At 33.1% G+C, this 25,697-nt stretch overlaps 1 protein-coding gene across 5 annotated transcripts in view; it reads left to right on the plus strand.

The window, feature by feature from the left end:
• The window catches only part of LOC114343304 (nose resistant to fluoxetine protein 6-like), a 175,635-nt gene that overhangs the window by 95,932 nt on the left and 54,006 nt on the right, over positions 1-25,697 (plus strand). For 3 of the 5 annotated variants that reach the window (XM_050649800.1, XM_050649802.1, XM_050649801.1), the window contains exons 6-7: positions 6,143-6,312; positions 22,956-23,124. The exons of 1 other annotated variant lie outside the window; for it this stretch is intronic. In XM_050649800.1, the coding sequence (XP_050505757.1) occupies positions 6,143-6,312; positions 22,956-23,124 (339 nt within the window). The remainder of the gene's footprint in view (positions 1-6,142; positions 6,313-22,955; positions 23,125-25,697) is intronic. One more of the 5 variants, XM_028294114.2, reaches the window with a different exon arrangement.

Consider the following 25,697-nt stretch of genomic DNA (forward strand, 5'->3'; position numbering starts at 1 on the left):
CCATGTATTTATATCTTCAGAATGTTACTATATGCTGTTGATAATATTCATATGTATGACAGAAATTCTAGTTTCCACAATTATTCGACACGAGGTGGCGACTTGCTGAGGGTACCTGGTCATAGATCGAGTAAATTTGAAATGTCAGTAAAGTATATGAGCATTAGATTGTTTAACGTTTTACCAAAAAAATATAGAACAATGAATAAATATTTATTTAAGAAATCCATTAAAAGCTTATTGCTTACCAAATGTTATTATACTGTGGAAGAGTTTGTTTCGGACAGAAATATTACCTAAATGTTATCAATTCTATCTACCTTAAAATGTTTATAAAATTTATAAATGTATTAATTTTATTGTTTGCTTGTTTGTAAAACTAATGACATGTCCTATACATTGTATGTCTTAAAGGATGAATAAATATTATTATTATTATTATTATTATACAAATAAATAATTTAACAAAACATTCTAATAACCTCTCATTTCACCGTTTGCTACTGATACTGTTTTGTCTTGCTTGAGGCCTTTGATCGTTTAGAGTTTTTTGAATGTACAGCCCAAATGTGTAGTGACTGTACATTAGGGTGGAGCGAAAAATTCAATTTTCGAAATTTGAAGTGGGGGTAGTGTGCAAAAGTTGTCTATCGGTATACAAAATAACGTGTTAAAAGCACAAATAAATTAAAAATATTTCAGAGGTTCCCCGAACGCTTCGAATTTTACAATAATAAGGTATATTACATATACGGTATTTTTATGGTTTACAACATCAATTTGATTCTCCCCCGTCAACAGTCAACAAGTGTATGAGTTCTGGGAAATTACTTGCGCGCGGGTCTATGTCTGTAGCACGTGATATCACATCACAAGTTTCAGAAGACTGGGTCAGTACGTGTTAAGTTACGGTATCGAGCGCGTCGCTTTGTTTTGTTTTCTGTGTTACGTATTTGGATTTTGTGTATTTTGTTATTAATCGCGCCATGCCAACAACAAGAAAAGAGACCTTTTGTGCAGTATTTGGAGCGTCAAAAAAACTAAATGAACTAATGTTACAGACTTATAGTGATGTAATGAGACATTTTTTATGGATTAGATTTCAGTTAAAACAAACTTCTGAAAAGGAACCAAATGTTTCTGAAATAATAGCACTAGTGACAACAGATCTGGAAGGACTTTGGACCAAAGCTTCGTTACCTGTTTTGTCACACAAAAGGATTACCGATATGTTAAACGGATATTATAAGAAATATCAAAATTTGAAGAAACCATTAAAAAGCAGAAAAACAACTGCCATGTCACAAAAACTAAAAAGCTTTCAAGACCATGCTAGTAGTACCTTTTTTGATATTACTTCATGTAAATATGCCGATTTTGCTTTATGCAAGTGTAAAATAAAAGTTCCCTTAACAGAGAGGACTTTTTCATTAGACCAGCGAAGCCAACGTAAAATGTCAATTAGTTCCATAGATAAAATTGAAAGTAAAAAAATAGAAAAGAAATGGCAAAGAAATTAAAAGATAGACCTAAAATTACCGAAGAACCAAGACAAACAGAAACTGTCATACAAGATGTTACTTTACGAGAATCCGATTCTTCTGATAGTGTTTCACAAACGTTAGGATCAAATTACCAATCGATTGCTTCAAGTTCCCAGTCATGTGAAAATATTGGACAAATGAGAATTTCCTTGCCAAAATTGGCGAAAGCGTGTGACAGAACAGGTGTCTCTGACAGAGCTGCAGCAATAATAGCTACTGCAGTTTTAGAGGATTTTGAAAATAGTTACTCCACGCGATACTTCTAAAATAATCGATAGAAGTAAAATACGTCGTGCTAGAAAAAGGAAGAGAACTGATTATGAGAGCACAAGTAAGGAAGTGATAACGGGCTTATTTTTTGACGGTCGAAAAGAGACAAAACACTGTCGCAATGTATGAAGGGAAACAAACTTTATAGAAACACCGTCGTTGAAGAAGATGTTGTATTAGTGTCAGAACCGAGCTCCAAGTTTATAGGACATTGTGACGCCAAAGTCTGGAACTGCATCTCATATTAAACAAGCAATCGTAAAGTTCTTAGAGACAAAGGTGGACTTTTCCCATTTAAATGCGGATGTGACGGAACAGTTGTGAACACTGGAAATAAAAATGATGCCATAAGACTGATGGAACTATATCTTAAACGCCCCGTTCAGTGGTTGATCTGCCTTTTTCACGCAAATGAATTACCCCTAAGGCACTTACTTCAAAAGTTAGATGGACCTTCAACAGGACCTAGCGGATATTCTGGTACCATTGGAAAAGCTTTAGAAACCTGTGAAAATTTGCCAGTTGTGTCATTTAATCCAATACAGTGTGGAAACTTTCCAGTGCTTGTTCCTGATGATCTAAGTACCGATCAAAAATATTTGTGGGATATATGCCAAACTGTTACTTCTGGCATTTGCACGGAGAGCAATTATTGCAATTATCCCATTCCCGTTGGCTAACAGCTGCAAATAGGATCCTTAGACTTTATATATCCTCAAATGAAATCTCAAGTAATCTTCAAATTCTAAGCGAATACGTACTAAAGGTGTACGCAACTTTATGGTTCCATATTAAGCTAAAGCCGTCATGTAAGGACGGTCCTCGTCATCTGTTGAATATGATTAGATGGTCCAGAAATTTTGACAAGAAACTTTTGGAAATTATTGATCCCGTCATTCAGAGAAATGGTTTCTGTGCTCATCCAGAAAATCTGTTACTTATGATGGTAACAGATGAAACCAAGTCCATAAGGGAGCTAGGTTATCGTCGTCTCTTGAAAATTCGTCAGCAAAATCAGAATAATCAATATATACGATTTTTTACTATTCCAAAAATTAATTTTCATGCCACAGACTTTGTGGAACTCATCGATTGGCAATCTTGCAGGCTGACAGAACCTCCATTACTAGCTAATATTTCTAACAAAGACATTTTAGCTATGATAGAAGTGCCAGATCAAATGGAAATTGTTAAATATCCATGTAATACTCAAGCAGTTGAACGATGTGTCAGACTGATTACCGAAGCTTCTATGGCGGTCTGTGGGGAGGACAACAGGGATGGATTTATCAAGATTAGACTCACGACAACAGATGCCGCATTTTAATACAAAACGTGAGTACTCACTAGACACTACATAATACCATATTTACATTATGAGTTAGGGGGTAAAAAGAATTTTTGGGGGTGGAGGGCGGTGGCGGAGGGGGGTTGTGGTGGAACTCGTTTAGCAGCCACCTCCTCATGGTGAGTTCTGGGTTGTATTTTAATGCTAAAATATAAAATACAAGCGAAGAGCTGCTATTAATGTATACAACGTTATAGGCAAATTTCAAGTCCCGGGGGGAACCTCTAAATTACAACACAGGGGGTTGATTTTTTTTCCCTATAATATACTACCTAATAGACAACTTTTGGGTACTAGCCAATTTCAAAAAAAGAAATATGAAAAATATCGGTCAACTTCGCTCCACCCTACTGTACATATTACTCAGTCATAGTCTCACCAAGTTGTCATCTGTCAGCCATCATTTGATCATTTACGTCAAGAAAAAGTAATACTTCATTACTTCATTCTTCATTCTGCCTCCATATTGTAAAATGTAGAACCTACTGGCAATTTAATTTATCTGTTTTGTCCCTTGTTCTGTGTTTAGTTAAATGTTAATTTAAGTTTGCCACCAAAATTATTTATTAATAAAATGACATTCGAGGATACCTTCTTTTTATTGACGAAGTAAGTCTAGAAACGTTTTTGTACTTTTTATCATATCACCTTCGATTTTTTGTCGAAGTCTGTAACTTTTTTCCTCTTCTACAATGGCGTTTTCTTTACTTATTTCAGATGCCCCTGAGGAAGCTCTTGTGAGCGAAAGTATACTTGGGCAAGATTTAATTAAATTCAGTGCTCGATATCTGCCTTTTGACTTTAAAAAAATGTATATATTTCAGTTGAAATTTCATCGGGACCAGTCGCTCTGCCATCTTTTGATGTTTGTATGGCTTTTATAACCTCAGAGCGTGTTATTAGGGGTCCGTCGCAGTTAGTAATATCAGGAGGTGAACTACTCCTATCGTCTTCGGATAGGTTCGTGACGTAATTTTCCCATTCTTTAAGTTTGTCCTCTACGTCAAATATTACTTTACCATTGTTATATATTTAGTAGTTAAGATCTAAGGCTACTAATATCTACCTTAGTTACTAATGTTTTTATGTTTCTAGATTAATATAATGTTGTCACTGTCATAAAATATAATTGAATAACTACTGTTAACATGTCCATTTCTTGTATATAATATTGGCGACGAGATTAGTAGAATGGACATTAAAAAGCTAAAAAAAGTACGAGCCTGTTTACGAGGCACTCTGACAAAAACTGAAAACTGTTTACATGAACGAGAAATCACAAACGAAGAAATTGAATCCAGATTACATACGTTAGACGAAACCATAAAGAAATTTCAAAATATACAATATGATATCGAACAAGAAATTGAAGACGCAGATATAGAACAAGAAACACAAGAAAGATTTGAATTTGAAGAAAAATATACAGTGATAAAGACCAAACTCCTAATTTTGCGAAAGAAAAATGGATCAAAAGACCAAGATGTTTTATGTAGTATAAAAATTCAAAACATAGATCATAATATAAAATTATCAAAAGTTAATTTTCAACCATTACAAGAAACAGAAACAATTAAGTTTTTCTTCAAATTCAAATATTTCTTGTGTTTCTTGTTCTATATCTGCGTATTCAATTTCTTGTCAGTGTACGAACACGTTTACGTCGTACACCAGGTGTTAACGGTTTCACCCCGTATGAGCTTATGTTCGGACGAGAAATTAGAACGGATCTTCATGCAATGTTAAGAAAACCTTGCAAACACACAACTTCCTTTCCATCAGACAGGTCTACACCTGGTAGGGAATTTGCCTTGGGAGACAGAGTTCAGGCTAGAAAGTACTGCAGTGATCAACGATGGGTATTTGGAAAGGTAATCAGACGCATAGGTTACTTACATTATGAAATACGAACAGATGATGGTCTACTTTGGAAACGTCACTTAGATCAGCTGCTGCCAGCACCTCTAGTCTTGTAGTTGGGAATTGGGGCGGAGGACTGTTATATATTTAGTAGTTAAGATCTAAGGCTACTAATATCTACCTTACTTACTAATGTTTTTATGTTTCTAGATTAATATAATGTTGTCACTGTCATAAAATATAATTGAATAACTACTGTTAACATGTCCATTTCTTGTATATAATAACCATGTTCATCTTGTAGCAATGCAGTTTGTTTCTTATTGAAGATACCAGATACATGTTAAACGTGTCATACATATTTGTTTTCAAGTTCTTCAATGTCTTGACACTGTTTGGCTAGATGTTGACTCTTTGCTTCTCGTATTTTACGTCGATTTTTTTGTATGCTGTTATAAAGTGTTTCGTTGTTTTTCGCTAATCGCCATTGTTCCATCAAATCCAATAGGTCTTCTGTCATCCAAGCCTGCTTTTTTAGCTTTGACCTGCCTTGTAAATTTCTCATACAGATTTCTTTTACTGTTGTTACGATTTTATTTAGGCCCTCATCGACATTCTCACCGATATTTTCCCAAATTAAATTTTCGTTCAGTTGTCTTTGAACTGATTCCTTAACTTTCTCGTCTTATTATAAGTAATTAATAATCAATAATGTATAAAGAATAATTTACATATTTAACACGGGAGCAGTCGCGCTCACTTCTGTCACGTGTAAACAGTCGCTTGATTAAATTAAATCTAACAATATGAATTTAAATACGAATTTAAAACAATGTTTTATTTTATATTATTTTTATTTACTTAATAGGTTAAAAATATCCATTTCTAACAATTTTAAAGTTAATTTTTTTTCTCACCAATGGCATAAATTCAACAAAAAACAATTAAAAAAATTTAAAAAAAAAATAAAAAAAATACGTAAGCATTACTGCCATCTTCTTTTTTTTCAAATTTTTCATCAAGTTATCACGGAAAAGGATATAATGTAAGATTTTTTTTAACGGCGCGACTACTCCCGGGTTAATAAAGTATATAATAATATATGAGCTTATATTTTTAGGTGTACTATACGCTTGTGGATAGTATCTTAGGTTGTTTACCAGTGCTGATTGTTTTGTATTTTTTTCTTATATCCTCTTGGCTACTCACGATTCAAGTACATAACATATATGCAAGAGGTCAACTGTCATTGAAGAATGTTGGAATACTGATACTAAACCGATATTTCAGGTAAAATAATATTAACTAAAAGGGAAGTTCCCTAGGTTGGCTGTATACCATATAGTTAAACCATTAACGATTGTTTGGTTCTGGGGCTATTTAGCAAGTATGCACATTCACTGATGATGGACTGATAGCTCTGAAAACGTTCTGAATTGGACATATTTTACTCAATCCATTGGGATTTTTAAGTTTTAATAAATATACCAATTTACATAGAAGTGGTTTTACTTCTTGTTAGAGTTTTTTAAAATATTATTATGAAATATGTAAATATAAAATGCTACAATAAGTTTAAGCTGTTACATAAATCTAAGGATTTGACCCTTTAACATCTAAATTATTGCTATTTGGCATTCTGTTTTTAAGTATATATATATATATTTTTTATTTAAATTTATGTGTCTAGGCAGCAATGGCCGTTGACACAAACAATATTGGTTATACAATAATTAATTACAGTAAGGACTTAAAACTAAATATTATAACAGTTAATTTCTAAATCTTAAATAACATTAGGTAAAAATTATGAAAAAAAACAAATTGGATATACAATCATTGGATACTATAGAGACGTAAAACTAATTATAAAATTGCTTAGGTCTTCTTGGGATACTTCGGATGTTGTTTAGTCATAGTAGCAGTTGCATATGAACTAGTAAGATTACTGGAAGAATTGGGTCCAGACATGGTGTTGCTAACAGTGGGGGAACATTGATTTAAATTTTTACTCATGTAGTCAAAAGTAACTTGAATTTGTTTATATTAACGCTTTGGATGTCTGGAAATAAGTGATAACTTTGGATATATCACTGCAATACTGTTTGCCTAACCGTTGGCGTCCGTTGTGACGGGATAGCAACAGTGAAAAACTATTGACAGTTTGACACTGAATCTGTTTAAGTTGGAAGATTATTAAGTAAAACATCTCTTACTGACCGAAGTTACAGCTTGTTCTTGATGTTTAACACGTAACACAATTGTTATTAGTCACTATTTGAGCGAAAACTAATTTTGATAACTAGTATTTACAGTAATAATTTTCGGCACCAATTTACAGATGGATACATACACGTTCTGACGTTAGTTTGACAGTCTTCATGTATATTTAACCTTCCAGCCTTCCTTTTAGTATATTTTAAACCAGAAAATTGGAATATCTCGGACATATTACACGTGGAGAGAGATACAACTTGCTACAATTGATTATGCAGGGGAAGATTCAAGGAAAAAGAAGCATAGGGAGACGCAGAATATCGTGGCTGCGCAACCTGAGAGAATGGTACGGATGTACATCAAACTAACTTTTCTGAGCAGCCGTCTCTAAGGTGCGAATAGCTATGATTATTGCCGACCTCCGTCGCGGAGATGGCACTTGAAGAAGATCCTTCCAGCGGGCGGCCCTTTAATTTTACATAAACGGTCGAGTGTCGTAAATTTTACGTCTTTATTACACATAACGTTTTCTTTAAATAAATGTTGAGAAATTGTTACAAGGATATAAACAATTATATTTTAAGACATCTTAAACTGGATTTTATTTTTCTAAAATTATTTCTTCTCCATTACATATTGCCGGCACACACTGCGCTTTAGAGAATTTCTATTTTGTTATTCTTCGGTAGATTTAACCTCACGACCATAAGGCACTTAAGGAAAGCATTTATGTTTAGGTAAATGTCTTAGGGTTAATCTGAAGATAAGATGCATTTTCGGTAGGCTTGATGCCAAATTTTTCAGGAAAACTCTTCGATATTTAGTAGTCTCGGCTGGACAGGCCAATTTGTAAAAGATTTGAGCTTTTACGCCGCCAATATTTTTATCTGTGGACTACAGACAATTACACACGCCATCTCTTCGTTATCCTAGTGAACGAGTGGATTTTTAAATGTCAGTAGCCATTGTCCAGAAAATTTTGTCGATTACAAATATCTGTGCTGCCCAGTGGCGTTACAAACTCCGTCGGGGCCCCCCCCGCAAAATTTGAAATGGGGCCCCCTTTAAAAAACTACTAAATGCGACATGTGTAACAAATACCTATATGTGTTACAGCCCAGTAAATGAAGGCGATACCGTGTAATTTCCAGTGTCATCACCGAAGTGGTCAACTCATGACTTTTCGAGTTATTTATGAGTAAAAATGTTGATTGTTTAACAAAAAAACCACATTTTTAGGCGATTTTTCGCAAATAGTTCAAAGAGTATATGAGCGAAATAGTATTTGAGCGAAAAGAATATTGTTGACAAAAATGTAGCTCATAATAAAATGAAACAAAAATGAAGAAAAGTAAAAGAAAAGACCCAGTAAAAGAAAAACTGTAGCTCATGAAAACTTTTTCTTATTCGTCAAATTTCAAACCGAATATTTCAACGTGAAATAACCAAAAAATGAATATATTTTTTCGGGTTTTTTTAAAGTGTTTAAAAAAAGCTTTATTTTTATCCTTTACAAATGTTTCTAGCTTCAAAACTAAGCCAGTTACGCTCAAAATACAGTTAATCCCATTTTTTGGTAAAAAAATTGTGAAAATCTCTCCTATTTAGCATCCGAAATGAAACTAATCATTATCGCTTTACAAATTGCTTAACTTTTTTATATGACTTTTAAGTTTCACCTGTTCAATGTGCTTATTTTTAGAAGGGATCTAGTTGAAGGAGCTTGAACGAGTCACTAATCACGAATATACGCAAATTTTAAACAGCAATAACCAACCTTACAGAAAAACAAAATAAAGCCAAAATATTTATAAAAGCAAAACCTACATTTCTTTACACTTTGAGATTTTTCGTATCAGTAATACTTTTTAAGGTATTTTGAAAAAAGGCATTTTTCCAAAATAAAAAACTTTTTTTACTCTGAAACCAATTTTTTTCAAAAATAAGAATTTCGAACCGGCCAAACTTACAGATCATATAAACAATAAATATTTAAAGTAAATGGTAAAGCGCTAACGATAAATTTTATTTGGGGTGCGAAATAGGGGGAGATTTTTAGGATTTGCTTTACCAAAAAAGGGGCTAACTTTATTTTGAGCGTAACTCGTATAGTTCGGGTGCTAGAAACTTTTATTAAAAAATATTAAAAATATTAAATATTAAAAATTTAAAAAAATATATTTTTTAAACATTTAAAAAAAGTTTTAAAGAGTTTTTCCTGAAAAGTGCTTCATTTTGTTTCTTTCAGGTTGAAATATTCGATTTAGAATTGGACGAATAAGAAAGAATAATTTTTCATGAGCTTGAATTGCGCTTTTACTGTGTCGATAGAATTCATGAATAAGTACTCTTTTTTTTGTATCTTATAAGCTAAATTTTTGCTACAAATATTTTTTCGATATCTAATATTTAATTCGATAAAATACTTACTTTAGAGTTATTTTCGAAAAACCCTTCTGAAAACCTGTTTTTTTTTTGTGGAAAAATAAACATTTTCACTTGCAAATGTCTTAAAAAGTATTAAAAGATAAAGAAACTCTATAGAAAAAAGTTGCTTATAATTAACCAATTTAAACATTTCCTGATTTATTTTAAACGTATGTTTTCACCCCAAGAAAGGATGTCACCCCCGAAGTAAAAGCAACCAACGTCATAAGTCCAACTTTGAAGTGGAGTGTAACTAGAACCTAAATCCAAATTGTCAAGCAAATACGTCCACGCTGAGAATGTCGTGATGCTGAGAATTTCACTCCAAAACATTTACTTGGTATAGAATAACCTACTTATATTGTTATAAAATAAAATAGAACAAAAATTACTAAATGATTACATTAGTACATACATAGTATATATTCTATGAGATGAACAACTGTCTTCGTGCACTACTATCAGCAAATATATCTACAATTTTATTAATTCGGATGGGCAACTGCAGTTTCAATATTGCACTGCGTAAAAAACGTATGTATGCGAATAATATAACAACACATTTTTACATATATTAGACGACACGATGGGGTCCCTCACATATTGGGATCCCCGTAAGCTTCATGCTGCGGGGGCCTCTGTTACGCCTCTGGATAATTATATCAAAATACTAAACGTAGGTAAAGATGAAAGAGAAAATCCATTTTTAGATTTAGAAATATTGTTCTAAAATTCGGCAAATTGCCATTCTCAATTCTTTCAATAGTCACGTACAAAGCATTATAGTTTATTCTTGTCACCATAAAAGATTGAGAGACCGGAAAGCATTAAGTTTTTGGATATGAGATGATTCACTTGACGAATACGCCTATTTAAAAATTTACGTTTTTAAATTAAACCACACAACGTAAAATGGGCGATGTTAAACAAAAAGCAACCAACCCTCAATTTGTAAATTAAGAGAAAATTAACTTTTTATGTTTTTCTAAATATTTAATTTTCCGTCGTATTTTTTAAACGATAGTCAATAGTTTAATTTTAGAGCAATTTTATCATAGTAGTATCAAAATTATCCTAATAAATTTTTACAAAAAAAAAGCCATATTGAGGGTTGATTTTTTTTGCTGTTGGAAATATATCTAATAAAATGCAATCTGCAAAATCCTACCAACTCACAAAATCCATGAATAAAACCAAATAATTTCAGTCAACTCAGTAATACTATACAGAAGACTTTCTACTATTAAACATAATATCAATACAAATAAAAAATATGCGATAATCAGTCAAAACAACAAACCATAATATTTAAAAAGTAAGATAAACATAGCCTTAATCCTAAACGTACCATTTTCTGCAATTTCGCGAGCCACTTTAATTATTTTAACAGTCCTTGATTTAAACATATTTTTCGCATTAACGATTCAAAGATTCCTTCATAATATAATAAATATAACACAACAAATATTTTAATATTTAAGCACTAACTAAGATTGTTCAGTACCTACACGTAAAAACAAAAAGATGCAACATTCCAGGAACCGTAATCGGCATAACAATATCAACCCACTTGGCTGGTACTTTTCAACAGTGCAATGTAATACAGTGGAACCTCGATTATCCGTCTCTCCATTAACCGTCACCTCTGTTAACCGTCAGGGTCCGTACATAAGTTATATTGACTACAGAAGTAAAAAATGAGTCATAAATTCATTTTGTTTGAGCACTGCGATAAGTCGATAGGCCAAGTGAAATTCTCTGAAATGTACAGTGTTGCTATCACCATATTTTAAGAATGAATTAACTGTTTTGTTTTCGTGGCCTAAAGATGACATAAAAGAATGGTGAATTTGTGATGAGGACGCAAAAAGCTATCCATTGTTGACAGATGATGAAATCGTTGAAAGATTCAGAAACTGACACAGACTACAGCCGACAAATTGATGTGATTGTACGAACTCTTATATTGTCAAACAAAACATACAAATAAAATTTGAGAGCTGTACTATGAATTTAGAATTTTTTTATTCTGTTAACCGTCTTTTCGATTATCCGTCATACCCTTGGTCCGGTGCCCTGACGGATAATCGAGGTTCCACTGTAATATGTTCAGTCACACAAACAATCCAAGTGGATTGGTTGTCTTATGCGAAATCTTAAGTGAACTATTATTAAACAGAAATAATTTGGAGTAGTATTTTTCATGGTTTAATATTTAGAATGGCTTGGTTGCTATTTACACAATGTAGAATACACATTTTTAAATCGATATGTGACATTATCTTGTTTTCCGCAAAAATGTGGCTTGGTTGCTTTTTGCATAACAAGGCCCAAATAATATATAACAGATTTTTACATAATATCAGACGACAAGATGGGGCCCTAATCGATTGGGGCCCCCGCAAGCTTCATGCTGCGGGGGCCTCTGTTACGCCCCTGGTGTTGCCCGGTAAGTTGTTAATTTGGAAATATATTGAACAGAACTCCAAGAACTCTACGCGCTAGACTCTGTGATACGAGCGAGGGGTCCGATCACGTGTTTTTGTTGTAAAATTTACGACGGCGCTCTCGCTCGAAGGTTAACAAAAAGTATGTATATTTTTTTAATTAATACTTTTTTAATTTAATTTTAATCTAAGCTTAGTATAGATAAGGTTTTAAGGGTCCCAGTGTCTTTTCTTTATTTCGTACCACACAAATAGTATAGTATAGTTGATCCAAAAAATGGCATAACCCAGACATCCAAAGTGAAAGTTATCCTTCAACACCAAATTGTTCTATATGGTACACACAATGTCCAGAAAAAAGTCACACCATTTTGAGCTTCGGGTTTGGGGGGAGAGGGAGGAGAAATCGGTAAATTCGTAGTGTTTTAAGTTTTTCGCCAATATTTCTAAAACTATGCCGTTTAGCATGAACAACCCTCTATAAAAAATTGTTCTACATTAAATTTGAAATAAAAAAGGCCCTATGCATAATCTTTCTAAAATGAATAGTTCCAAAGTTACGGACGTAGTATAGTATAACTGGTCCAAAAAAAGGCCTAACCCAAACATCCAAAGTAAAAGTTTTCCTCCAACACCAAAATGTTCTATATGGTCCACATATTGTTCAGTAAAAAGTTACACCATTTTGAGCGTCCGGTTTGGGAGGGAGATGGGAGAGAAGCCGGTAAATTAGTAGTTTTTTACGTTTTTCGTCAATATTCCTAAAACTATGCTTTAGCGTAAACAATGTTTTATACAAAAATGTTCTACATAAAATTTAAAACAAAAAATTTTGTATACATAATTGTTATAAAATCAACGGTTCCAGAGTTATGGAGGGTGAAAAGTCGAGGTTTTCGATACTTTTTATATTTTTTGGGCAATATTTATGATATAACTATACCAAAATCCCAGACATCCAAAGTGAAAGTTATCCTCCAACACCAAATTGTTCTATATGGTCCACATAATGTTCAGAAAAAAGTCACACCATTATGAGCGTCGGGTTTGGGGGGGAGAGGGGGGAGAAATCGGTTAATATAAAAAGTATCGAAAACCTCCACTTTTCACCCTCCGTAACTCTGGAACCGTTGATTTTATAACAATTATGTGTAGAACCTTTTTTGTTTTAAATTTTATGTAGAATATTCTTCTATAGAACATTCCTTACGCTAAAGCATAGTTTTAGAAATATTGACGAAAAACATAAAAAAACTACTAATTTACCGATTCTCTCCCATCTCCCCCCCAAACCGGACGCTCAAAATGGTGTAACTTTTTACTGAACAATATGTGGACCATATGGAGAGAATTTGGTGCTGAAGGAAAACTTTTACTTTGGATGTCTGAGTTAGGCCTTTTTTTGGACTAATTATACTATACTACCTCCGTATAGGGCCTTTTTTATTTCAAATTGAATGTAGAACAATTTTGTGTAGAGGGTTGTTCATGCTAAACCGCTTAGTTTTAGAAATATTGACGAAAAACCTAAAAAAACTACGAATTTGCACATTTCTCCCCCCTCCCCCTCCAAACCCGACGCTCAAAATGGAGTGACTTTTTTCTGAACATTATGTGGACCATATAGAACAATTTGGTGTTGGAGGATAACTTTCACTTTGGATGTCTGGGTTTGGGTGTAACTATACCATACTAAAAAATGTTTCTATAACTCACATAATATGCAATTTTCAGCACTATACTGTTTATTCGGTACTCTGCTTTTACATTTAATTTTGGATGGTAAAATAAGAATATAATAGTAGATTAGCGGTTCTCAAACTTTTCGGTCGCGGAACTCTTTTAACACTCCAGCGGTTGAGGCCTTTCACTCTACACTCTACTCCTATATGAAAGCACAGTACATAATTTTGACAAAAAATGGACCTCTCAAGCTTCACCCAACCAAACATAAAATATTTTATTACGCCATGCTTGATCAAAAATTAACTCTGTAGTTTCTCTAAATTTAGTCTAGTCTAGTATGTTACATCTTTGTGTAAACACCTTTATCTACCTCGGGTCTAGTATAACTAACGATAGTAACTGTGAAGCAGAAGTTCGGAGACGTATTAGTATGACAAAAAATGCGATGAGTCGCCTAACTAAAGATTTTTAAAGACAGATCTATCTCTCAAAATATCAAGATGGAACTGGTGAATGCCCTTGTATTCTCAATATTTCTATACGAAGCAGAGACTTGGACTCTTCGCGCATGCGAGCGCCAAAAAATTGATGCCTTTGAGATGTGGTGCTGGGAAAGAATGCTGCGCATACCTTGGACAGCTCGTAGGACAAACGTTTTCATTTTTAACCAACTCAATATTAAAAAAAGGCTGTCCACAATATGTCTGCGACTAATTCTGCAATTCTTTGGTCACGTGGTTCGCAGAGGTGACGACAGTTTGGAGAGATTAATTGTTTCTGAAAACGTTCCGGGGAGAAGATTAAGAGGACGATCACCAACTAGATGGTCTGACGAAACAAAGCATTCAGCTGGAAACTCATTCTACGAAACTCTTAGAGCAGCTGAAGATAGAGACCAATGGAGAAACATTGTTAGAAATATCGGAAGAAATCACGATCCTCAGTAATGGGAAAACGACAAGAGAGAGAGTATGTTAGTACAAATTGTTACATCCTACATTTAGCGATTATTTGTACAAAAACGAAGTAAATCAATAGAAAATCCATCTTTTTTGTATAGTCCAGGAACCGAAGCTTTTCACCTCGCAATTTTTACAGAATGGATCGATTTGCTTGAAAATTTGAAAATATATAGTGGATACTCCAAGGATCAAAATATATATGATGCTTAAAGGCGCTTTTCCATGGGGGTGGTTGCCACCCCTTCTCGGGGGTGGAAATTTTTGTTATATTTTGACCACAAAAGTTGATAAAAACATTCATTTTAAGCAAAAAATGTTCTTTCCTTTTTTTTGATAAAATTAATAGTTTTCGATTTATTCGCTATCGAAAGTGTTAGTTTTATATCGAGAAAATCAATGTTTTTTGATATTATACTCATTTACGATTCACTCAATTTTCGTCGTAGAAAATTTTTTTTCAAATCTTGTTCTTGGGAATTAAATACCTAACCTACAATTTCATATTTAAATATTTTTTCGTATCTGTTATGCTAATCTTTCTATTCTGAAGAAAATGGCATTTTTTACCAAAATACAAAATTCATTATTCGTTTTTAACTCCAGTTTTTTAAAAACTAATCATTTTAAGCCAGTTAAACATCTGGAATCTACTAACAATGCATAAGTAAAGAATACCAAATAAGGCCAATGACTAGAAACACCGCTAACTTACATTATTATGCTTCCAATTGGATTTCTACTTTTTTTTTTCAAAAAAATATATTGATTTTTTAACGATAACTTTTTTATTTTCTCTCCTAGAAAGTTTGTTAAAAAATAATTTTGTATTTTTTTGTAAGATCTGTAAGACTATTAATATTAAATCGTTTTAAAATCCTCAGTCGCAAAAAGAGGTGACTTTGAAAGGGTTGGTAAATGTGGTTTTTGCATGTTATTACAAGTTTTAATTGTCAATAGCTCACTAAATTTTTGCCGTAAATTTTTTTTTCAAACCATGTTCTTAGGAATTAAATAACCTACAATTTTATATTTAAATATTTTTTCGTATCTCTGAAGCTAATTTTTCTATTATGAAGAAAGCGGCATTTTTTACCAAACGACAAAAATTCGTTATTCGCTTTTAACTCCATTTTTTTTTAACTAATTATTATAAGCCGGTAAAACCTCTAAAACCTATTAATAATACAAAAATAAAGAAGACCAAATAAGGTCAATGACTTAGTTAGTTATCTTTATTCTAAAAAATCACAAATTTACAATAAATATAATTTTAACAAAAATATTAGTACAAGAACAATATGTGATTTTAGCCTAAGCGTTGGAACCGTCTAGATCATTAAAATTTATTAAAAAGAATTCATCCAGACTATAAAAAACATAATGACCTAACAATTTTTTAATTTATTTTTAAACTTACATATTGAAAGTGCTTTAATCCCAGTGGGCAAATGGTTGTATACTTTAATACCGGAGTACAATGGACCATTTCGAGTACGTCTATAATTATAATTGGGAAGAATTATATCTTGCCTGCGTGTATTGTGACTGTGTATATCAGAAGGTTTTAACAATTCATGTCGTTTTCTATGTATAAGTAGAGACATCTTATAAATATAAATATTAATGAGCGTCATTATTCCATGATCTTTGAAGAGAGGTCTACATGAAGTGCTATTTGTTAAGATGAATAGTGCTCGAATTGCTCGTTTTTGAGCCACAAATGTGGATTCTGCTGTGCTAGCCGCGCCCCAAAATTCCACACCATATTGCATAATACTTTGAAATTGAGCAAAATAAACTATTTTTGCCACACAAAAATTTGTATTTTGTCTAATTGCTCTTATGGCATATGTAGCTCTGCTGAGGGTTTTATTAAGTTCAGTTATGTGGTAACTCCAATCAAGTTTGCTGTCTATGTTTATGCCTAAAAATTTAATTGTATGACAAGAAGTAATGCTTTCTTGATCTACTTTAATAACAACATCTTCCATATTTTGATACAAATTAAAACGGACACTTTGTGTTTTACTAATATTCAGAACCAATTTATTGGCGAGAGACCAGTCTGATATCTCTTCAACTGTAGTAGCGGCACAAGATGTTAATGTATCAGAACTATCGCCTTTAATTACTATACTCGTATCATCTGCAAGAAGTGAAAATGTGGTATTCGGGAAACTAGCTACCAAGTCATTGAAATAGATAAGAAACAGTGTTGGTCCTAAAACAGACCCTTGTGGAACTCCACACTGAACTTCTGCGAAATTTGAATAGGATGCTTCACAGCTACTATCAGAATTATTTATTCTAACACACATTTTTCTGTGTGATAGGTATATCTGAAACCATTTATGTGGTGTACCTCTAATGTCGTAGTAGTAGATCTTGTCCAGTAGTATTTGATGGTCTACGCAATCGAATGCTTTCGATAAATCACAGAAAATACCAAGAGGATGGTGTTTTGCTTCCAAGATTTTATGCACATTTTCGATTAGAGAAAATGCTGCATCTGTAGTACTCATATCAGACCTAAAGCCGTATTGAGAAGTTGTTAGAAGTTTATGTTTATTTAAAAAAATAAGTAATTGTTTATTTACGCACCATTCTAATAGTTTTGAAAGGGACGGTAATAGAGACACTCCGCGATAGTTCTCTATATTACACCTATCACCTTTTTTATGTACAGGAATAACTACCGATTTTTTAAAACCTTTAGGAAATATTCCGTTTTCAAGAGACAAATTAGAAAGAAAAACTAAAGGCCTACAAAGGGTATCAATATTTTCTTTTACAAGCGTAATTGGAATTTTGTCAAGCCCCGCGGATTTTTTTTGGTTTTTGTGACAAAATGCACTCCCTGGCATTAGTTTCTATTAAAGGTCCAAAAACAATGAACTTACATTATTTGCCGGTAAACTCTGCAAATAGTTATCACTAGATTTTTTACTTTTGATATTAGGAATAATACTTGATGCAATGTGTTGAAAATAAGATTTAAATTCTTCTGCAACTTAAGTTGGATTTGTGATATCAATATCATCTTTTTTAATAAATATATCTTTCTTAGCTGTTATGTTTTTTTTTGTTAAAATGTGAAATTAAATCCCATGTCGCTTTAGATTTATTATTTGAGGAGTTGATTATACCGTGGAAGTACTTATTTTTTGCCTCTTTAATTATTTGTTGTAACCATCGACAATACGTTTTAATGTAGTTTTTATGGTAATATTATTTGTATATTTTTTTAGTTGTAATAAAAATCTTTTGTTTTTTGACGATACTTTTATTCCGGGAGTTAACCAACCTTTAAAATTTCTTAATGTTTTTCTGAAGCTATTTCCTTGTGGCATTTTTATAATTAAGTATTTTCTATGGGAAATAAGCCACAATTTTACTAAAAAATTAATTTATTAACGTTTCGAAGCCCAAATCGGATTTCGTTGTCAAAATACAAAATATTATTAAAATAAACAAAAATGTTGTTGCTAAGTAAAAAAATTCTTCTAATAATTTATTTAATCTGACTCATTTATATTGGTAATTCAGACGTATATTATACATTTTAAAGTAGAAGACTTTAAAATGATATCGCCAATATTTATGAGTTGCGTTCCTGGGACGACTTTACTAAAAGATAGTTCATTCGATTACATGAAATCAATCCCAACTCAAGAATATCCGTCGCAAAAAAATCATAGCATGTGATCTGTCTTTAAAAAGACAACCAAATGCAACGATGACAGTAGAATTCTTGCGTTAGAGATTCCATAGTAAATCACGAAGGAAAACCAGGAAAAAACCTCGTGATACTATCCCGACATCGTAAGTATTTGGTCTTACATTTAATTTACCTCCAAAAAACTAATACCAAATTCTGACTTTAATATGTTTGAATTATAAATAATATTAATAATATATAGATATGCAATAAGTAATACTAAAATATAAAATTTTTACTAACTCGATATGTTATTGACTTACTAATCGTGGTATTTTCTTTCTATTGACTTCCTCTTTCAGTATGGGTAACCACATCCTACTGCATTCTACCGAGGAATTTGCGACACAATTGGTTTCATTTAGCATAATTAGAGCCGCTTCTTTGATTTTTCTCTTTTTACTATCTGTTTCTTTCAGGACTATACTTGAATCTCTCCACTGAACTCTATGTTCATTATCCCATGCGTGTTGACATATTTGAGATCTATCAAATTCTCTATTTTTAATATAAGACTGATGTTCACTTATTCTAACGTTTAATGGTCTTGATGTTTCACCTAAATAAAATTGTTCACATTCACAAGGTATTTTATAAATACAATTATTTGTTCTTTCTTGTTCATTGTTAGGTTTAGTTTTAGATAGAATAGATCTCAATGTGTTTGTTGTTTTGAATGTTGTTGAAATGTTGAATTTATTTCCTATTGTTTTAAGTTTCTCGGTTAGTCCTTTTATATATGGTATTGTTATTTTCCTCGTATTATTTCTTGTGAATGTTGTAGGATCTCGTTCTAAGTTGTTCTGTTCCATTCAGATTGGATCGAGTCAATAACATATCGAGTTAGTACACATTTTATATTTTAGTATTACTTATTGTATATCTATGTATTATTAATATTATTTATAATTCAAACATATTAAAGTCAGAATTTGGTATTAGTTTTTGAAGGTAAATTAAATGTAAGACCAAATACTTACGATGTCGGGATAGTATCACGAGGTTTTTTCCTGGTTTTCCCTCATGATTTACTATGGAATCTCTAACGCAAGAATTCTACTGTCATCGTTGCATTTGGTTGTCTTTTTAAAGACAGATCACATGCTATGATTTTTTTGCGACGGATATTCTTGAGTTGGGATTGATTTCATGTAATCGAATGAACTATCTTTTAGTAAAGTCGTCCCAGGAACGCAACTCATAAATATTGGCGATATCATTTTAAAGTCTTCTACTTTAAAATGTATAATATACGTCTGAATTACCAATATAAATGAGTCAGATTAAATAAATTATTAGAATAATTGTTTTACTTAGCAACAACATTTTTGTTTATTTTAATAGTATTTTGTATTTTGACAACGAAACCCGATTTGGGCTTCGAAACGTTAATAAATTCATTATTTAGTAAAATTGTGACTTATTTCCCATAGAAAATACTTAATTTTAAAATTTTTTTGTTATGTATTTTTTTACGTTTAGTCGGGAACGCGTATTCGAAGCCCGAACCAATTTTTTCATTAAAAACATTATAAGCTACTTCCACATCTGATATTTCATATACATCATTAAAGTCGCACTGACGAAGATACTCAAGAAATTTGAATTTATTAGTTTGACAAAAGGATCTAACCAGATGATATTGATTATTAGCCTCAGCTTTATCCACACTTATGGTTAAAATTTGAGCTTTGTGATCAGACACTCCTACTTCAAATGTAGACCCCTCAAATAATAGTTTAGGATTCAAATTAACACAAATATTATCTATTCGTGTAGCAGACGTTATTGTTACTCTAGTTGGTTCTAAAATAGTTGGTATTAAATTATACATTGTCAATATGTTTTCAAAATCAAAAACATTCCTATTCTTACAATCTAAGTCTATATTAAAATCGCCGCAAATTATATAATTGTAATTTCTGTATTTTAAATACAGTTCACTTAACAAATCGCACAACACATTAAAAAATATTTGCAAATCTCCCGAGGGGGGTCTATAAATACAAGAAATTACTAATTTTAAATTATGACTAATTTTAATTAGGGTGGTGAGTAGGGTGAAGTTTCTGATCACTTTTTCGCCTCGTTTTCAGCCATGGCCTCGATATTCTGGCCATTTTGCATATCGAATCCTCCGGGCTGTACCTTTCCTCTGACTATATTTAAAACACGGCACTTGTCTAGTCCGAAGTGCATACGAATATCAATTGAAAAGGGTTCTACAGTTCTCAGCATTTCATCTAGATGGTTTCGAGTGGAAGCCATTAATTTCAAATCATCCATATACAACAGGTGATTAAGCTTTGCCACAACATTGTTGTTATTTTTTATGCTAAAACCTGCGTCAGTGGAGTTCAATAGCTGAGATAGTGGGTACATAGCTAGACAGAACCACAGTGGACTTAACGAATCTCCTTGGAAAAGACCCCGGCTGATTGTGATATTTTCAGTTTCGATGTTATTTTCACCAGGTATTTGAAGGTGAATTCTAGTCTTCGACTCTGTCATTATATGCTGTAAAAAGGTCACTATATTATCACCGACTTTATATTCTCAATATATCTATAAGCCATTCATGCGGCACTGAACCAAAGGTCTTCTTGTAATCAATGAAGGCAGTAAATAGGTTCTTCTTTTTGGAATATGCTTGATTAGAAATGACTAAGTCGATTAATTCTTTGCAACCCATGGAACCCTTAGCGCATACTTTCTGTTGAGGCTCTATAGTATTGTCCAGTGCACAGTGTTGGTAGATACGCCGGTCAACACAGGATGTGACCAATTTATACAAAGTTGGAAGACAAGTAATTGGGCGGTATTTGGCTGGATTTTGGGTGTTATTGTGCTCCTTCGGTATTAAATAAGTGGTTCCCTGAGTTAGAAATAATGGTTTTTCCTGCGGATTAGAAATAACACTATTAATTAGTGTTGATAAGCAATCATGAACACTCCAAAACTTCTTAATCCAGAAGTTGTGAACTCCGTCTGGTCGAGGAGATTTCCACTTATAAAGCTCTTTGAGCATCTAAAGCGGTATGCGTTTAGCGCACGTAAAAAGGAACGCAGTGTGGACACAGCTAAAGCAAGAGTTAAATCACCAATCGCTTGAAGAAGTATCGGCCGACCGCGCAAATAATGGAGTGACAACCTTCCATAGAGGGATTTTATTTATATTGCAAGACCTTTACGCCAACAGTCCCTTCTTCATTAACACTCTGTTCGAAAATAGGTGGAAACTGGAGAAAACTGACACTATGAAAAGCTAGTAATTCAGTCCTTATTAGTAGCTCTGGTGGGACTCTAGGACTATGTCTATAGATGACTTGGTATGCATGTGTATCTCCCAATAATTTTCGTACACATAAGGTAGTTGCGAGTAGTACAACTTTCTGCATGGTCTTGTAAATATGTTCATTTAGACCCAGCTTTTTTATGCTTTCGAGGAGGTTCGTCAGGATGACTCCAGTAGTAGACATAATAATAGGTATCATCTGGGTACCTTGCATTTTCCATTGTCTTCGTATTTAAATTTCCAGATCTCTGTACTTGGCGATCTTTTCAGTAAATTTACTACGTATGTTATTGTTGTTAGGTATCGCCACATCAATCAGTGTTGTTTGTCTTGTTGATTTATTAACTAGTACGAGATATGTGAGCACATTGCGGTCCCAGTATAGCTTGTAGTTGCCATTCTCAAGCCTACTCTCAGGGACGTATTGATTATATGGGAGATGGTCTGTTTGGAGGAGTCCCAGCTTGATAGCTATCTCTTGATGAAGGATTTTTCCCAATGTGTCATGCCGTTCCTTGTATTCAGTTGCAGAAAATGCCTTGCAGCCCCCTGTAAGATGTTGGATGGTTTCTTGGGTGTGACATCCATATCGGCATTTTTCGCTTTGGACCTGAAGGTCTTTGATTATATATTTCAGGTAAGTTTTAATTGGTATAACCTGATCCTGAATGGCCAATAATGAACCCTCCGTTTCAGTGAACATCTTTCCTGATGCCAACCAATAGTTCGACGCTGTATTGTCGACATAGTCTTGGCTGACCCCATTGGGATGTTGCCCAGGCAGAGGTTTACCTATCCAGGTGCGCATTTTATCCTCTTTAGTGAGGTGGTTTTTGCGCATTTCTGGTTCCATCAGTTTGATCGGTGTTGTGTCATCTACTGCGCAAATAGCTCGATGTAGAGTAGATGCCTCAGCTTGCATCTGAAAATAAGTTTTTAAATTAGCAATTTGTTTATCTAATTGCTCACCTATATCCATAAGTCCTCTTTTTCCTAGATTCCGTGGTAATGTTGTTCTGTCTACTGCATTTTTAGGATGGTGATTTTGTGCCTTTGTCAGGTGTGTTCTTACTTTTCGCTGAAGATTCTCTATGTCCGTTTTTGTCCCCTTAACAATGCCAAACGAATAGCTAAGCGCGGAAGTTTGTATTATTATTATATTATTGTTATTGAACTTTTAGGTTAAACTTGGTAATTATTGTATTAATGATCATAAGCAGATCTTCGTGGGTAACAATGATACCAGGTCCAGCAAATTTTTATACAGTTATGGCTAACCAAAAAGCATGCAGTGAAAACTGGCTCCCTTCAATATTTTTTATTACCAATATTTATCGGGGAGTACATATAGTAAGTAATAGTGATAGTAATAAAAACCGCACATCCCGTTAAAACGTGTATTAACTCAAAAATTTTATTTTTGTGTTTACCTCACCAAAAAATGTATCTTTTTTCTCAAACAACTCTAATATAACAACCTTAAAAATATTCTAGTAGATGGAGAAAACCGATATGTCACAATTAAAAATTAAGGAGGGGTATGGTTTTAAATTTGCATTTGTTTTTATTATTTTAAACCGTGAGCAGTCGCGCCGTGAGAAAAAAATCTCACATTTTATCCTTTTCCGTGATAACTTGATGAACATTTTTTTCAACATTGCTTTCCACTCGTAAGTGCCGCGTGGAATTTTTTTTTTATTTTTTTTTTTGTGGAATTTATGGCTTTGGCGGGAACCAATTAGCTTTAAAATTGTTAGAAATAGATATTTTTAACATAACAAGTAAATAAAAATATATTATTAAATGGAAATTTTTGATTTAAATTCGTATTTAAATCTATATTGTGACATTTTTTTCACTACGCGCGACTATTTACGTTGCAAAAGTGAGCGCAATTTCACTTGAGTGCTTAACTTCAAGAATACTCTCTGAAAATTTCAGATTGATCGGAGTAAAATGACCAAAGATAGGGGAGCAAGGGGCTAGTTGTAACAATTTTCATAAAATCAAATATATCTTGACAGCTATTTTCCCAATTATCACTAATTAAAAACTAAACGCTAGTTTAACTTTTTCTGAATAAAATTCAACTGAAGAAAAGTTAAGAAGACTGTTATTTTTCAATCAACTAGCATCTTACCAAAAAAAGTGCATTGTTACAACTTACCCCGAGCTTGGGGCTAGTTGTAACATCTATTGGGGCAGGTTGTAACATTACAAAAATTCGAATTTTTGGAATATTTCGAAGAGAATACCAACGTTGGTCCTGTTGAAAGATGTTGCTCGACTTAATAAGGTGGCTTTTGGTGTTCTTAAATATAAATGTAGATTTCTACGCATAAAATTTTGGACCCAATCTGGACCAACTGTATAATTTTGATACCAAGAAGAAGGAAGTTGCTTAGCACTGAGTTTCACAGCATATTGGTAAGGCAGTTTTCGCATCTTCATGGAAATTAGTCCAAAATATACTTCAGTGCACTTCAGAATATACGAAGCCATTTTACTTTCTTCTTCGGCTGTAAAAACTATCCCTGGTTTAGTACAGCCCACTTGCAGACTTTTATTTTTTCTTTTTTTCTATATCTTTATAAAGATACATGACACAGTCCGTGCTGTTTTACTTGTTTGCTTTATGCTACATTGATTATGTAAAATTTCCGCTGAACCTAACTCGTAGACTTCACTTCCTGGCTTTGAGTTGCCCTTTCTGATTTTTTATGTTGTCTCGTTCTGGACTATTACTAAACTAAATAATACGTTTTTATATTTAATTATAGATCATAAATTTAGTAAGATTCAGCGCAATTTGTAACATGTTACAACAAGCTCCAACGTTTTGTTACAACATACCCCGTAGCACACGTTTGTATATTTATTAAAATAACTATAACATATCTTGTTAATCGTAAAATCGTTAAGCAACATCAAAATATAACTAAATTTAAAAAAGAAATTAACACCGAAAGATTCATTTCCGTTTAAAACAATAGCGATAACCAAAATTTTATGAGAGTCAAATTTTAAATTACCTCAACCAAATGAAGCATGTGCAATAGGGTGGTGCGAAAAAAGTCAAGTTGATAATCCAGTATCGCTATAGTGCGCAAAAGTTGCGATTGGTAATTACAAGAAAAACAAAACAAAAATTATTCAAATCGGAATTTATCTTCCGATCCCGCAACGGTCCTAAAGATTATGAAAAAATGAAATGTTACCTTTTTTTCAGAATTTTTTATTTAGCCTCGATGTATATTTTATTTATCGCTATAGTAAAATTTATTTACAGTTTGCATGGTTGAGTAATAAAAACAATAGTTTTACTCACTTAACAAATATCTTCCTATCCCGCAAAGTCAATCAAAATCTAGTAGAATGGTCCGAAGAGCAAAACACATACCTAGTTTTTGATGCCAAAGACAGAGGAACATTTAAATCAGCTGCATGGAGAAAAGAATATAACCCAGACCTATGTTTTGTCTCAAAAGATACCAATGACAGACCACTAACAACTGCGAGAAGTGTCCTTGCAGACTTCCCACATACTCAACATCGTCCGGTGCTTATCACCATCGGAATATCAATTCCAATAATTAGATCATATCCTCGACCCAGGTGGAATCTTAGAAAAGCAAACTGGAAGAAGTTCTCTGAACAACTAGACCGGACCTTGAGCTGGGTCCCTCCAACCAGCAAACATTATGAGAGGTTTGTGGGCGCAGTAATAAGCACTGCCAAGGAAACCATCCCTAGGGGGTATCGCAAAGAATATGTGCCTGGATGGACTGAAACATGTGAAGACTTATACACGAAGTTTCTCGAAAGTGGTGACCGAGAAATAGCCGATGAGCTTTTACACAACATCGATACAGCTAGACGCCAAAAATGGATAAAGACTGTCCAAAACCTTGACTTCAAAAAAT

The sequence above is a fragment of the Diabrotica virgifera genome, chromosome 4, assembly GCF_917563875.1.
Source record: "Diabrotica virgifera virgifera chromosome 4, PGI_DIABVI_V3a".
NCBI classification, from domain to species: Eukaryota; Metazoa; Arthropoda; class Insecta; order Coleoptera; family Chrysomelidae; genus Diabrotica; species Diabrotica virgifera.